Source organism: Pseudonaja textilis, chromosome 3 (genome assembly GCF_049901715.1).
Source record: "Pseudonaja textilis isolate UNSWEBS1 chromosome 3, rPseTex1.2, whole genome shotgun sequence".
NCBI classification, from domain to species: Eukaryota; Metazoa; Chordata; class Lepidosauria; order Squamata; family Elapidae; genus Pseudonaja; species Pseudonaja textilis.
The window spans coordinates 177656145-177672155 of NC_141992.1; the positions used below are offsets into that span (position 1 = coordinate 177656145).

Sequence of the window (16011 nt, forward strand, 5' to 3'; positions counted from 1 at the left end):
TAGAAGTAGCTCATATGAAATCAGATCATAAAATAAATGAACATGATATAAGATTTAAATATTCCCTTAAAACAGCTATTAAAAATAATTGCAACAAATAAAATCAGTTTTGGAAAAGCATGTTATTTCTTTAAAATGTAAGGGTAGCTTAGAAAGAGGGAAGGTTCCTTACCAAAGCAGTGAGAAATAAAAAGGCTTAAATCTAAACAAAGGATGAATGTATGTCTTGGGCAGATTTCATGCTGTGATATCTTGGTCTGACATAAGCAAAGAATATGCACCTGAATCTATTTCAATTGAAGGTCCTTGGAAGGAACGAATTTTCAAAGGAAATTTACCAAGATGCGTAGACCTTTCTATTAGGTATGGCAGTTGGTATGATGAGGGTTGAGATGAGCCATTTGATATGGGAAATGCACCAGGGTAGAAACCCAGAGACTGTAGTTCTTATTCCACATTAAGTCTAAAGCGGGATAGCCTTGGGTCAGTCCTAGGAAGCAGGCAATGACAAGCCACTTCTGAAATTTTGCCCCCCAAAACCCTGCAGGGACTAGCCCAGGAAATCATCAGGAGCCAACATTGAGCTGAAGGCACCAAAAAAAAGGTTGTTTAGATGTTACTTCTCACAGGTTTTAGTGCAATCCTATGTGTATTTATTCTGCTCAATATCTGCTGTGTTTGCCAAGTCTGGCTTCCTAGAAGCGTCTCTGGAATTTATTCCTGAGAGTGATACTTAGCCATTGCAGATGGTGTTAAAGGTTCCTGGAAAAGTTAAGGGACAACTAGGCTATCAGCTGCTATTAATCTTGATGACTGTTTAACTGCCTGATCTCAAAAGGCCTTTAAATACAGCTACTAGAGAGTAGTAATAGAAAAAGCAGATCATATTTGCTTCAGAGTTTCCTGAATACATTTTTTGACTAATTAATAGATACGATGGGTCCCCAACCCCTGGTCCACGGCCTGCCAGGAATCCAGCTGCGCAAGGGAGCGAAGCCCTATCCATGCATATGCAGGATCCAGGCAGCATGAAACTATGCCCCCCAAAAAAAATCCGGTCTGTGAAAAAACCGCCAGAAGCATCAATCAATTTCAGCCATATTTTTCTCTACTGGTGCCCATTCTTGAGGATCATTCTGCACACTTTGATACACGCCCCAATGATTACTTCTGGAATTGACTTGCAATCTCCTTTATGTAAGTCTGCCTCAGTATTGGTCTCCCCACTTTTCTCTATGGAAATGGTATTCTTTTAATTTTTTTAAGACGTGTATTGGTGTTGAATACATTTTATGGTGCTCAGTCATCACATGGTGCAGGGCTGAAATGTTTTTTTAGAGTTGGGATTCTTCTAATGCAAATCTAGGTATATCCCAATTTACCTTAAAAGGTAACATTTTAAATTAAGTTTTTTTAAATCCTGTGCACTGTACCTTCCATAATATTGTGGAGATTTATCTTCCTCCCCTCAAAATATATGCATGTGAAACTGTATATGCATGTCAGAAGTCAGTCTTCAAAATAGGTTGAGGCTAGATTAAAAAATAGTATTGAGTAATTGCAGATTGAATTAAATTGTAAGAGAATGTCCACATATAATAGCAATAGCATAGCACTTATATACAACTTTACAGCCCTCTCTAAACGATTTTACAGTCAGCATATTTCTCCCAACAATTTGGGTCCTCATTTTACCACCTCTGAAGGATGGAAGTCTGAGTCAACCTTGAGCCTGGTGAGATTCGAACTGTCAAATTGCAAAATACTGTATAAATAAACATATTAAATATATGTTTTCAAAAGCTTTTACAGTGCTAAATAAGAGTTAGTTCACCAGCACTCAGCAAGTGATAATTTGCCTGAAAGACCTGGTGAATTGGAGACCTACTGTTGGTTAGATTGAGATATATTTTTTAAAAAATATGAAAAGGTAATAGCAAACCACTTCTGAATTGTAAGGAAAAACAGTAATTTTGTTAGATGTGTCCATAAACTTAACCAGAAGTCAATTTGATTTGAAAGAAACTTAATTCAACATTTGTGTCAGAGGTTGTATGAAGAACATCTCCAAGGATACAATACTGACCCTAATGGTTTTTCTTAGCTTTTTTTTTACAAAGGTATAAAAGCTCAACCACTTTAAATGCAAATTATTGAGTTTCACTGGTTTTGAAAAATATTTAAACAGATTAAATAATTTTGTTAGAAATTAAGTATTGTAAGAAATTTTTAATTGAAGATAGCAACATTTTAGGATATGCAGTGAAAATGTATTAACAATATTAAAATATTTCTCAGCTACCAACAGGTACAAAAAAAGTTAAAATGTTAAGGCTTCAATGTACAACTTGCACCTCCCAAATCCATCCCCTCTACCTCCAAGTAGACGTTCTGCATGATTTTTGACAATTCATTTTTATTGTTAATCTTGCCTTTTCAGAAATTCAAGGCAGTTTGCATGATTATCTCCATTTTATCCCAATTGAAACCATCCTGTAAAGGTGGTTAGGCTGAGCAAGAGTGATTCTCCCAGTTATTCAGTAAATTTCCATAAGGGATTTAAGCCTAGATATCTCCAATCTTCATCTAAAGAACTTCAATCTCTACACCACACTGAATGAGCGCCCAGACATAGGCACGTCTTCAAATACCATCACAGACAAAAACTTTTTCTTATTGTAATGAAGCATGACATGCAAAAAATTATAACTGCAAAAAATATGACTCTATTGCTACAATAAAGTGCCTTCAGAGGCTTAAATACCTTATTTTGCTTATCTGGTCAGTCTTTTTCTATTTAGATTTCTTGGAAAACTGGGAATAAAGCATTTATTTTTACCAGACTAAAAAAACTATTTGAACCAAATAAAGTAGATAGGCTAATGATGGCATGAAGTAAATGGGGCTTTTTAAGACTAATAGGTACAGTTCAGTTAGGATATAACCATTAAACTAACTAGGAATTGGAAACCCTAAATTTCATCAGTAATAAAAAGCTTTATTAGTACCTCACCTGCGGCTTGAACAATTCAAGTATTGGTTTATTTATAAAGCATAACAAAACTTAGGATAGTGTCCAAAGGATTACCCACAAACTAGCTTGATGATTGATCTTCAGCTGCCTCCAACTTCTGAAATGTTAACTGGAACAAGTGGCAGCACTCATGCTATCTCTGACAGATAGTAATGACAGATATGCCATGTTAAACGTATACATAGTGCTAACAACCAGATTAAATAAGGGTTTTTAATTGTTCATAAATCTACATAGGTTTCACCATTTCATATTTTATCTGTTTCTTGCAAAAATAAAAAGCTGGCCTGATCAATAGACAGTGGTGCTAATTAACAGATGTACAGAATAACCTTGTTCTGTCTTCTCAAATTAACAGTCCAAAAAGCTAAAATGTGGGCAATATAAAGGAAGAAATTCTGAAGGTACTATAATTTGTTGAGACACATATCATTTCTTGTACTTATTTGGGTTGATTTCATAGTTGGTGACTACGCAGTTACCAGAATATATATTGTTACAAAACTCAGGTTCCATGGATCAAGGAAGTCCCAAAGGACTTTAAAGGGTTACCACAGCAACTCAATTGTCATGATTTCAAGACCATTTCGCTCAGTAGCTTCTGAGGGAAAAAAGTAACCAAAATCCAGCTTTTAAAAGAATATGATTATCAAAAGTTAAGTAAAATTCAAGACACTATTGGAAAACTTTCCTATGATTTTTCTTGCCATATATTTAAAAGAAACTAATTTAAGCCACACAGTAATGCGGTGTACAATTTTAATAAGCATTTCTTATTAAAAGCTTGATAATGTTCAAATATACAGAGAAAAGCTATTTATATAGCTACATACACATTTTGAGTCAATGACTACAACATTAATCATTCTAGCTTTCCCCTTGGCATTAGAGTAACAACAAAGTATTGTTTGTGTACTACTGTATAGGCCTTATGAATTTTTGTAATGTATTCTGCTGTGACTGTTGTAAAACAATTGTGTTATATACAGAGCTATACATATAACATAGGGATATGCTAGATATACACAGGTTATATATAACAATATTTTACAATATACACAGCCTTTCCTAAAAGGGCTTCGGAGAATATTAAATTTATTATGCCTCAACTCTTCTGTGAGGTAGGTAGCATTTTTAATTACAGAATGCAAGAGGCTCAGACATTATGAAACTTGCTATATAAGCCAAGTATCAAATTCAAAAACAACCTGAATTCTATGCCAAACATGAAAAACTCCATCCTTATCCTTAAAAGGGCTGTCATTCAGAAAGAATGATTTCATCAAAGTGTGCAAGGGGAAAAAATAAAGCACCTGCTATTTAATTTTTTAAAAACCGAGTAAGCCTGGCACAGTCAGCTTTTAACAGAACAGTCTTCAGTCTTTATTTAAAAGAGGTTACAGTTAGATTTACACTGCTAGAGTGTCTGCCAAAACAATAGATACTCTACAGAAGCAGGATGCTATTTTCAAGCTAAGGCAGAAAGAGGCATGAAAGTTGTTGGCATAGAGAAAGAGAAGAGGTGGTCCATTTTGGCAGAAATTCAGGCAAGTTCTTAATGATGTGCAATTCCCCCCCCCGCCGCCCAAACCCCACAGAAAAGAGAATTAACAAATTATGAGGAATTCCTGACTATGAGATGGTAAGAGTAAAATAACAAAGAATCCTCCCCTTTCCTACAATATATTAGTGCTCAACTAAATAGGATCTTAATATACTGAAATATTATGCACTAAAATGCTCCAATAAAAATAGCATTTTGTATGTGCACCACAATGCATTTGGCAAACATTTTTGTGCTGTGTAAGCTATATCTGATGAAAAGATTATACTTTGTTGGATCAGGCCATCTTAAACTTTTCTGCTAACTAAAATGCAGACTGAACTGCTTCTATTTTAACTGAAGAGGAAGAGTAGTTTTATTCACTTACAAATAACTTAATAGATAACTGTGATGTGCAGTAGCAACTAAAATGTACAGGTCACATAAATAAAAACTATTTTTTTCAGTATGACTGTAATTTATTAAAAACTGTAACAAGATACTTAAAAAAGGCTAGATACAAAAGTAGTTAAGCTGCTCACGAACATTAAATTTTTTTTTCAAAATGTACCTTCAAATAATCATGATCTTATAAACATTTTACAGTTACCAGGTAGTGCCTAGGCTGAAAATTTAACCAGCTTGAGACACAGCAGAACAAGTATCTGGATTTGAGCTGGAGGTATAAGCCTCCTAACTGAATGCTCAAAGAAAGAGGGATACAAAATGTTGATTGTAAACGATTAAATACTGTGCATTGGCTTCCTTCTTGAGTACAAAAAGAATCTCACTAAGGTTATACAGACTACATGCAAAACATTAATGGTGGTATTTATTGTGCCAGAGTCCAGTGCAAGCAGACAAAATTGCAATGGCAGTGGTTTTTGTAAGCAAACGTGAATGATTTCAACTCTTAGCTCTAACTGGCAAGAACTTTTTACAAGTTCAATATACATGATGCACAACTGCAGCCAACCACAAACTTAAACACCATTTTTTTTTCTTTTTTTTATAAAAAAAGTTAAAATAAACCACAGGACATACTTCATCTTTTATTTTGAAATTTCCTATTCCCTCTATAACACTTTCCACAAAGGCAGCAGTGAATTTTTTTTTGAAGAACATTTGACATATTTCCACTCCTTTTGCAAAAAGTTAAATCACAGTGTAATTCATATTGTTCTGCTGTCATCTTTGGCTGGATTTGGCCAAGAAGTTAATGACTAGCAAATTATCACTATCTAACATCGCCACTGCTTCTTCAGCCCTTAGGTTGCAAACTTTGTTTGGGAATGTTGCATTTTATCATTGCAGTACCAGCAACAGGAGGGGGCATGACAGCATTAACTTTCATAAACTTTTATGGACAATGGAAACTCTACAAAAAAGTCTAGCTAGTAATAATTATACAGCAATACACACTTTTTTTAATAGCCTACACAAAACCAAAATTTTTGGTCTTAATGGCGAGTAGTAACTTCTGTTTAAGAATCTGTTTAGAAGAATAAAGTGGAACATAAAGGCGTGATATACATGTGTTTGCTGTAGGAAGGTGTTGATCGTCTGGTGGTCTTATTGTGATGGATGGCATAGGCTGAAATCCTTCTTCACTAGCGGGTAATGATGGACTAGATGTCCAAAAGTAAACCTGAGGGCCATTAAAAAAAATATTAATCCTTCACTAAACAAATTCATATCCAATTTTGATATTAATAATATCCTGTAATAAATATACATGGATAGTATCTTGCAAACAACATATTTTTATATGAACAGCTTTTCATCTATATCACTTTTGTTAATATTTTTCCTAACCCGAAGATCTGTATATAGTGACATTAAAATGAACACCTACAAATTTCTTAACATATTTAATTTTTAACAAATCTCTTGACTTAAAAATCCCTTTACTGGTAAACATTCAAGTAGTACAGTATTATATTCAAGTGAAAATGCCACCGATTGGCTGAATGTCCTTTTCCACCTGTTGTACTTTTTATGCTGATTAGATGTTTCCGTAATTTAAGTTAAATGCACTTAACTGGAACTATAGGAACTATACAGCCTTACGAATGAGACCCATCATTTCATTAATGCTTCTTAGGATCTGATTCTTAACATTACTTTTGATTTCCACAAATAAGGGAATTTCTATTCACATGGTAAATGTATAACATTCTAGCAAATTTATTGACACACTCTACTATTATTTTTTTGTGACAACAACACTAATCTTCTCTACAGACCTGGCCTGGACAAAATACAAAAGTGGGAAGCAAAACATCTACCTTCTAAGTATTTTCAAGGACTAGTTATTTGTCATTTACATTTTTTCAGTTTCCATGGAAAATCCATGTCATATCTCAATAGCCATTCAAATTCCCTCACTTTCAAAAGTTTGCAATGCAATCTCAGGACTTCATTTTAAAGAAATTCTGAATCTAAAGTGTAAGCGGAATAAATCATGAGAAAAAAAAACTGAATAATAATATGTAACTGAGAATAATCTGTTTTTAAACTTTTCAAAGCTTTAAAAGAATTTAACAATTAGATACTCCAAATGTATGAATTAGCTCCAAGGAAAAGAAATAATACTTACTAAATCTTGTCTTTCAGTCATACTCATCTTCTCTACTATGGACCAAAACCATCGTTTAAACTGCAGAAGTTTCTCAGCATTTTCTCCTATTCAAAATGAAACAAAAGAATATTAAAAGTAGATACCCCATAGTATTGCTTTCAAAAGTGAATTAATCTAAATATAGTATATATTTAATCATGTATTAAATGCTATTGAAATAGTATGATTCAACAGCACTCTTTAATTGATCAGTAATACAATGTTCATTATAAATTACATTTTGCATTAAGCAAGTGATCAAGTCTCAAATTTTCAAAAAAAATCCAAAAATCGTATCTGAAAGAAATAACCCTGAAGTATCATTTTTAATTTGTGAAGAAGTTCCCCAATGGGCACAGGATAAATACAACCAAGAAGCACTAGTATGTATGGATTACACACAACTGTTTCCATCCCCCAGAAGAATGGACACTAGTGACAGAACATATTTCCACTAGATCCCTTTCACATCTTCTCTAGAGGAATGAAATAGGCTAGCTTATACAACATTGGATAACCCTACATAACTCATAAAACATTTTATTTTTTAATCAATGATACTGATCAGAATTTTATTATGGTGCAACTTATAATCAAATATATTATACCTGACTCATCATTGAACGAAGTAAAGCTGATTAGCATCTGCACATTAACTTCACCACATCCATTAACTAGAAGCCTGAAATCCTCTGCTGTCAAGTCTTCTAATGAATTCTTTGGGAGTACATCCAACAGACCCTTCCTCATTGCCTGAAAAAGCCACCAGAAATAGAATTTTAGCACTCAAATGTACACTGCTGGGTTACAAAGCAACTCAAGATCCCTTGCTGTGATACATAAGTCTTGCCATGTTCTTGTCACGAACTGCAGCAACACCTTCCCAGAATAATCCTTTGCTTCATGTCATCCAGAGCCAGAGGTAAAGTAGAAGGGTGTGTATGTGATGTCCTCTACCCATTTACCTGAAATTACTATTTTATGTTCTGGAATCAAGGGACCAGCTGGAATTGTTCTAAATCTCAAGAGAGCTATTCTGGGAAACTGGGCTCACAGAGAAGCAGAATATTAGCTATCACAGTGTTGGTTCAGCTATCAAAGCCAGTCCAAATTTAACTGAGAATAAGTACAATTTTTTTTCCAGAAACAGAATTGCAGTAAAATTAAGAATCAAATGGTAAATTGGCAGATTTGTTCACCCTTATTCAAAACTGGATCAGGAGGAAGAGCAGTATTTACTATGTTAATTCTGAATTTCACACAGGTTACTGATCATACTAAGAGAAGTATTTCTGTGACAGATTTTCTGAATGTTTTATGAAACCTGGTATTTCACGAATGGCTTAAAAGTTTGTATCTATCAATTCAACACAATATTTCTTTACAGATTATAGAACAGTACTAAGAAAAGGTGCATCAAATTCCAAGAAGATTTCACATCACTTACATGTAGAGGTTGTTCTGCAACTACTAACATTCTATGTTCTGCATATTTACGTACATATTCATATACATTTTGAGGAGTGACTGGTATATTTACACCGTTGGAGATAAGTTCAACCTAAAAAAATAATGCAACACAGAATCATTTTAAAAAGCTTATTAAAGACTTCCCAACCATCACTTATTCATCTTAGTCTTGCTTACTATCTACTGATTCTGAGATTCTGAGGAAGTAACATTAAAGACAGGAATTTGGGCCTACCTGTCCTCCACCTTCCTCTTTGCACAGGTCTATCGCAAAAGCTAAGTCCATTGCTGCAAAAACTGCATCAGCATCTGTGCTTTGAGAAGCGAGGATGAGCTGCCGTAAACTCTCATACATAACCGGATCAAAAAAGGCAAAATCATGCCAGTTAACCTGAAAATAAAAAGTAATCATTAAGATTTACTCATTATACAGGTAGTGCAGTTAAGCTTATTGTTGGGGATTTTATAAGATTTTCCAACTAATATTCTCATATCTATGCACATTTCCACAATCTGGTCAAAAATTAAATAAATCACAATATAAGCACAAAAGGGTATATGGACATGGGTTACTTCTCAGACTGATTGTTACTTCTGTTTTGGGTTGATGACCATCTGAGTTTGTGACTTCCAGCAGATTAAAAAAAGTTGTTTTGTTTTAAAAATAATGGCTCAATTCAGTCTGATGTATTTTCTGCTTAGAGCAGTGTCAAACTCATGACATCATGTTGCTGTCACATGATGTATCGCACATTTTTCCCTTTCACGAAGCAGGGGTGGATATGACCTGTGCGTGATATCAGGCCCTAAGGCCGCCAGTTTCACACCCCTGGCTTAGAGGATTATGAAAAGGCTTAGGAGATAGGCTACAATGATTTCATACACAAAAAAAATCACTTGGTATCTTATTTGTAGATCCGCATTATGCCCAGAATTGAACTTTTTGAAATATTCTTACCTTTTCTGGATAAAGTATCTGACATTAAGAAAGGGAACAAATATTTTAAACAGAAGGATGGAGGTCATGGGAGCAATGCCCTACATTTTTAGCTGAACACAAATTTCATCAAATAATGAAGCATCCCTATGCTAAATCACTAAGAGGTGCTTACCTTTCTGCCAAGAAGAACTTTTATTACATGTCGATTTAATGTAATTGGACATAGTTCATTTTGCAGCAAGCACAACCCTAGAATTCTGAAAATCAGTAGAAAGCAATTAATACTTTAACAGAAAATTTTAACAATACCAAAATAGAAGTATTAGAGAAACAAAAGAATAATTATATTCAAATTTTGATTGAAAATCCCAATCTTATTACATTTACTATCACATATGCATTTCATATTGTTTTTCTCCCAGAAAGCAATTCACTTGTCTAGAGGATATTTTACCTCCCAATATTTCTGAAGCAATTCAGTCTGGCTTCTGTATTTTTGCCTGGCCTCGGTGTATAAAAGCCACGTTTTCCAGGTTGATAAAACAGTGGTGCATTATCATCACCATCATCTGTATCATCTAATTCCATGTCCACAACGCTACGACTAGAACCATGTCGTTTTCTATTTTCCTTTTTAAAAGAAATGCACAATAGAAATAAAAACAATGATGTTTCTCTGTTAACAACTGACTTCTTTAGTACTGAACTGTGCATTCAAAATACACAATTCAAAAGCTGATTTAAACAAATCCTAAGGCTAATTAAATAATATATATCTATGTGGTTATCTAGCAGTTTCTAAAATACGGACTGTACTTTAGTTCTGTGTATGTCATCTCCTCAAGCAAATAAAAACTAAAAGGAATAGTTTAATTTCTTTCTAATAACTAGTTTCCAGGTATGCAACCCCCCCAAAAAAGGTTTTTAGCTTGTATGCTCTTATCAATTCAACAAAAGGAAAGAACAAAGGAACAGTAATTTGTAGAGAGGTAGCATGCAAAATACTTTGAAATGAAACTAAGAAGAAAAATGTTGTCTGAATGAATGAGTTCACTACTTATCAACCCAGAGACATTTTTTCATCTTAATACAGAATATAGCTGATCTTATGCTACCTGCTTTTCTAAGTATAAGACTAAGATGAGTAAATGAGACCACTTCTGAGCATAGAAATTGTTCCAGATACTTCTCACTTAGCGATCATGAATAGGACAAGAAACGTGATCTTTAAGCAGTGGCTAAGTGAAATTTCAATTGTGCTTATAATTTTATTTCAATTTTCCTTTGTTTTATAGATCTACAAAGGTTGTACATGTGAGGACTGATCATAAAACTATTTTTTCATCATTGCCCAAAATGTGAATGGTTCCTAAATGAGGCAATCAGTAAACAAGGACTAGCTATATGATCAATTTCCATAACAAAACTGAGGCTGTAAGTTACAAGAGCAAGTTGCAATAATATACTGCAGTGTAGTGTTTCTTGTTCAGAACTCCAACTGGCATGACTTCATGGAATTTGAGACTATAATCTTTTATAGTTGTTATTTAATTTGGTGACTCTGGGAATGCATATGATTTCCAGTCTCATGTATGTAAGTAAAAGAATATTCTTGGTAAATATATTTCTCTATTTTAGACATTTCAGACATCTTTAAACAGTAAATTAATAAAGGCACTGTCTACAAATGTTTCTTACTTGTACTTTATCGGAAGAATCCAACAAGCCAAGGTCTAGAATGCTGTCAGCTCCATTTTCCCTTTGAAAAGAATAAAACCAATTACATTGAGCCAATATAATGTTTACAGATAAGAGACAGAAAAGCAGCAATCAGCAGAAACTGTGCTATTCATAATTCTCATAGAATGCATTGAAATCTGTTGGATTTCAATGCATTATTTATCACACCTACAGTGCGTTCTCCACTTCTTGCAGAAATTTCAAATACCCCAGTTAGAATCTCTAAACACAGCATCACAACACAACTAGTGGACTCAGATGCTAACGGAAGGCAAGATAACAATAAAACAGATTAAGAACCAATGTTGCCTTTCTGTGATTGTGTTACACACTGCACCCAAGTACATAACGAGAAGAGTTTGTGTCATAATGTCCCAATACATATTTCATCATTTTTGCATGCTGTGGATGCATCTTATGATAGAATAAAAGAGCCCCTTCCACTATCAAAAAGATCTAAAATTTTGTGTAATAGCAGATGTTGTATCCAAAATTTGGGGTGAGTTTTCAGCTATTTGTTTATATAGAGGAGGTAGGCTTCTTTAGGAACTCAGAAGCTAATCATTACCACAGTTGAAATCAGAAGCATGCTTTAATTATCATTAATGTTAAATTACCTGCCATGTGCAATGATGAGCTCCATAGCCTCATCCACTCTTGCTCGAAGGGAATCCTCACTTGCTAATAGCAAAAGCAGCTGCGCAGGTGACAATTCCAATAGCATGCCTGTAATTTTGCTTGCAAATGCCTGAAAAGATGTAGATTTATATTTATTTCCCAATGTTTACATTTTCCCCTCTACCTAATTATTATCTTTAGATAGGCAGAAAAAAATCTACTATCTGCTTCCCACTATGTTAAAATTATGGGTAGAGAACCATGGAATATATGGGATGGGATTTGGCTCCAGGAAACCTCTATTCTAGACATAAGAAGAACAAATCCAGATAGTAAAATATAATTTATTCTGAATTCAAACAATATGGAAAATGTGGAAGAATTATTTTTCTAGAGTTTATCCCAATCACAGTCCAATAAGCAAATTAATCAGATTCAGACTCAGAACAAATTACTAGGTATCTGTCAATGCTTCTGTATTTTGGCTTGCTTGTTTCCAGTTTCAGTTTACAGCCATCCTTCTCAGCACTTCTGATTTTTTGTGCAGCAATAAACAATTCCCTCCAGATTTCCAACTGGAGCCTTTTTCAAACTTAATAGCCATTAACTTGGCATTCAGAAGAAAGGATGGCAAGGTAGGTTGGGATGGGAGTGGTCTTGGGTCTTGCCCAGAGGAGGCATGTAATCTATATGCGACTCATAAGATAATGCAGTCTTTGCATTGAATGCTGACCTAATTATTAAAAAAAGTAGCTCCTCCAAATGTGGATCTTTTTTCACACATGAACAATTGTTTTCTTTAGGTTTAAAAATTATTTATATTGTCTAATGTCTAAAATTATTTATATTGTAGCTATATATATATTCATTCAATAAATAAATACATTTTGCTACAGATTTTGTCATATTAAGGTAAGTCTTGTTACCATATGTCAGTAAATAGATTAGGGAACATCCAAGGACTGTAAAACCCTCAAATAAAACAGGTTAGAATATTTTGTATGATGATTGATGATGATGATGTCATGGGAATATAAAGTGGAAAAGGTTGTTGAGAATGAGACAGTGATGATCATGGGACTTTTCAAAACAGACAGATTGGCATTTGGAACACAACACACCAGTTGTTGAGGGCCAAAACATACAATTTATGGATATTGCTGTACCAGGAGATGCCAGAGTCGAAGAAAAAGAACTGGAAAAAAAATCACGAAATACCACGACCTGGCCATCAAAACTACACAGTTATGGATGAAACATGTAACCGTGATACCCATCGTCATCGGGGCACCTGGTATCATGTCCAAGAATTTTACAAAACACATCAAGAAACTGCAGTTTCCTGAAATAACACCAGTGGAACTGCAAAAACCTGCGCTACTCGGAACATCGTAGATTTTAAGAAGATACTTGGTTGATACCTAGGATGCTGGCAGCAACCCTATCAACCATTAGCACTAGTCACTGGTATTTGTGATACATTTTTAAATGTTCAGTTGACTGAGTTTCATGTTTAATGAATAAAAGAGATGATAATGATAAATAATGATAATGCCCTCCCCAAGTAGAGAGACCCAGACTCACAGGTTGCATTGCTTGTACACGGGGATAAAGTCTTTCACCCAGGGCCTGTCGATGTGCTGGAAGAGGATCAGGGTCATCACTAGGATTTCCTTCAGAGGCAGGTCGAAAAGGTCTGGTGTCAATGGACAGCTGCCTCCTAAAATCCCTTTAAAAACACACACAGACGTTATCAGAAATTATCGTTGTTTCACATATGACCAAGACATTGAATTGTGGGGCTGTGTTAAGAAAATTAAAATGGTCTCTACTCCACCTTTTGTTTGTATTTCAATGCAAAGCAGAACATTTTGTTTATGTGCTATCCTGTTCCCTATTACTAGAAATTTACACCAGAAAATTCTCTGAGCAAAATTTGTATGTCAGGGGGACAACTTACCTGTCTCTGTCTCTTCGAGAACCAGTTCGCAACCCACTACTGTTCCTCCTCATTTCTCTCTCCCGCTCCCTTTCTCGATCTCTCTCCCCTCTGTTCCGTAATCTCTGCATTAGACCTGAAGAGACAGTCAAGTTTACACAGAGTTTTTCTCCTATAAGAATCTTAACTAATACAAAGAATCATGAACTGTGAGGTCTATCCCCGAGGAAGACGAATACACAATTGTAGTTTGGAATATTTTTACAAAAGATTTAAGAACTGATGCAATCACACTTTTTCATCTAATTTTACCTCCCCACTCTAAGCAACATTTTAGAAGACTTTAATGCTAGTTCAAAAAATATAATATACTGCAGGAGAAAATGTGACGGGATGCCAACCTTATTTGTGAATCCTTCCTTGCTTCAAAATGTCATTGATTCTCAAGGCCTTTACAGTAGAGTTAATCCTCAATTTATGACTACAACTGGGACCAAAATTTCTGTTGCTAAGCAAGGTAGTTAAGTTAATCCTGCCCAGTTTTACAACCTTTTTCACCATGGTTGTTAACCAATCACTGCAGTTGTTAAGTGAATCATATCGTTATAAATATCTGGCTTTTCCCATTGACTTTGTTTTTTGGAAACCAGCTGAGAAGGTCACAAAAGGCAATTACACAGCCCTGGGATGCTGCAACTGTCGCAACTACATGCCAGCTGCCAAGCACCCAAAATTTCATTATGTGACTGTGACGATGCTATGACAGTTAAACTGCGAAGACTGTCCATACGTTACTTTTTTCCAATGCCACTCTAATTTCAAACGATTTCTAAATGAATGGTAGGCCCAAATACATGTAACTGAAATAGACTACGTAAATTTCCCTCCATAACATTGTTTCTTTTTTCTTATTCTTCCTTTGGTATTTCTTCTATGCTGAATGTTACTAATAAATCTCTTAGCAGCAGAGGGGTGACCCCTTTATTCCAAAACAATACACATGAAATATGGGGAAATTCTGATAAATTTCTTTCTCTTTTCCCTATTTGGTAAAACTTTCTTCTATAACTGATTGTGCAGAAATCTGCATTCCATTCTACAAGTAAGATTTGGTTTTTGTGTGCACATAGGACAACTGTATCAAGTATGTGGAACAATATTGCAAGACAACTGAGATCCTTAATTTGACCATTAAAAACGTCTTACTATACTACAGCATAACTTTTTGTCCTTCTCTTTGCCAAATGCATGCATCTTAAATAGCAAACAAAGCATATTCTTTGGGATACCTACTTGTATGTGTCCCCTTGTTGGCATTTTGAATACAATCTAGATTTGGCAGTTTCTCATTTGACAAAAAGGCTTGTGCAATAGCCGTATAAAAGCTTCGTGCCACGCCACTGCCTTCTCCTGGTTCATCCTTAAATGTAACCTTTACCCTGTGGACAGCCATTGGAGTGGTAGCACATCTTCGACCAAAGTGATTGTTGAGCTGCCTCATTGTTTGCTGAATCAGAAGGTCTCTATCCCGATCAACCTAGCAGACATATCAGAATAAGAGCTTAAACTTCTGAAGAAAAGGGAAGAACAAACACTGGTGCTATACGGTTATACTCCCTCTCAAAGTCTGCCCAATATCTCATTAATATATCTTAGTAGCCGCATTTAACCAATTATTCAGGAACTTGATATGACTGTAATTAAGAATGCCATGAGCTATTCATGAGCTGTTTCAGTAAAAGAATCAGAGGAATATGGGTTAGAAGATCACTAAGGTTGATATCAGATTCAAGGTATTAAAACTGCTTCATTAGTACTGTTTCAGTATTTTTCCTTAACATAAAAAGTCATGCAGTGTAATAATAAATATCATGTCAAGAAATGATATTTTAAAAGATTAGAAATCAATGCTATTAAGGCTGAACAACAAATTTCCTTAGCTTAGGATCTCCCAAGATACCATTAACAAAATCAATGAAGAAAATATAATAAAATTCCATTTTGAAATACCCCAAATCCAGCTAACTTATTCTCAACTGAGACTGTCACATATTGATTCAATTACTCTGAGTTACTATATACATGTAGTTTGAACTTTTTGGTTTGC

General features: G+C 34.7%; 1 protein-coding gene across 10 annotated transcripts in view; it reads right to left on the reverse strand.

Moving 5' to 3' along the window:
• Nucleotides 1-3775: 3775 nt before the first annotated feature.
• Nucleotides 3776-16011, reverse strand: part of UBR5 (ubiquitin protein ligase E3 component n-recognin 5) — a 79114-nt gene continuing 66878 nt past the window's right edge. For all 10 annotated transcript variants that reach the window (XM_087931567.1, XM_026703510.2, XM_026703511.2 and 7 more), the window contains 12 exons: nucleotides 15198-15441; nucleotides 13926-14040; nucleotides 13550-13694; nucleotides 11965-12095; nucleotides 11306-11366; nucleotides 10062-10237; nucleotides 9780-9864; nucleotides 8903-9058; nucleotides 8645-8758; nucleotides 7806-7950; nucleotides 7177-7262; nucleotides 3776-6225 (listed from right to left, as the gene is read on the reverse strand). In XM_087931567.1, coding sequence (XP_087787693.1) covers nucleotides 6013-6225; nucleotides 7177-7262; nucleotides 7806-7950; nucleotides 8645-8758; nucleotides 8903-9058; nucleotides 9780-9864; nucleotides 10062-10237; nucleotides 11306-11366; nucleotides 11965-12095; nucleotides 13550-13694; nucleotides 13926-14040; nucleotides 15198-15441 — 1671 coding nt within the window. In that variant the 3' untranslated portion in view covers nucleotides 3776-6012. The remainder of the gene's footprint in view (nucleotides 6226-7176; nucleotides 7263-7805; nucleotides 7951-8644; nucleotides 8759-8902; nucleotides 9059-9779; nucleotides 9865-10061; nucleotides 10238-11305; nucleotides 11367-11964; nucleotides 12096-13549; nucleotides 13695-13925; nucleotides 14041-15197; nucleotides 15442-16011) is intronic.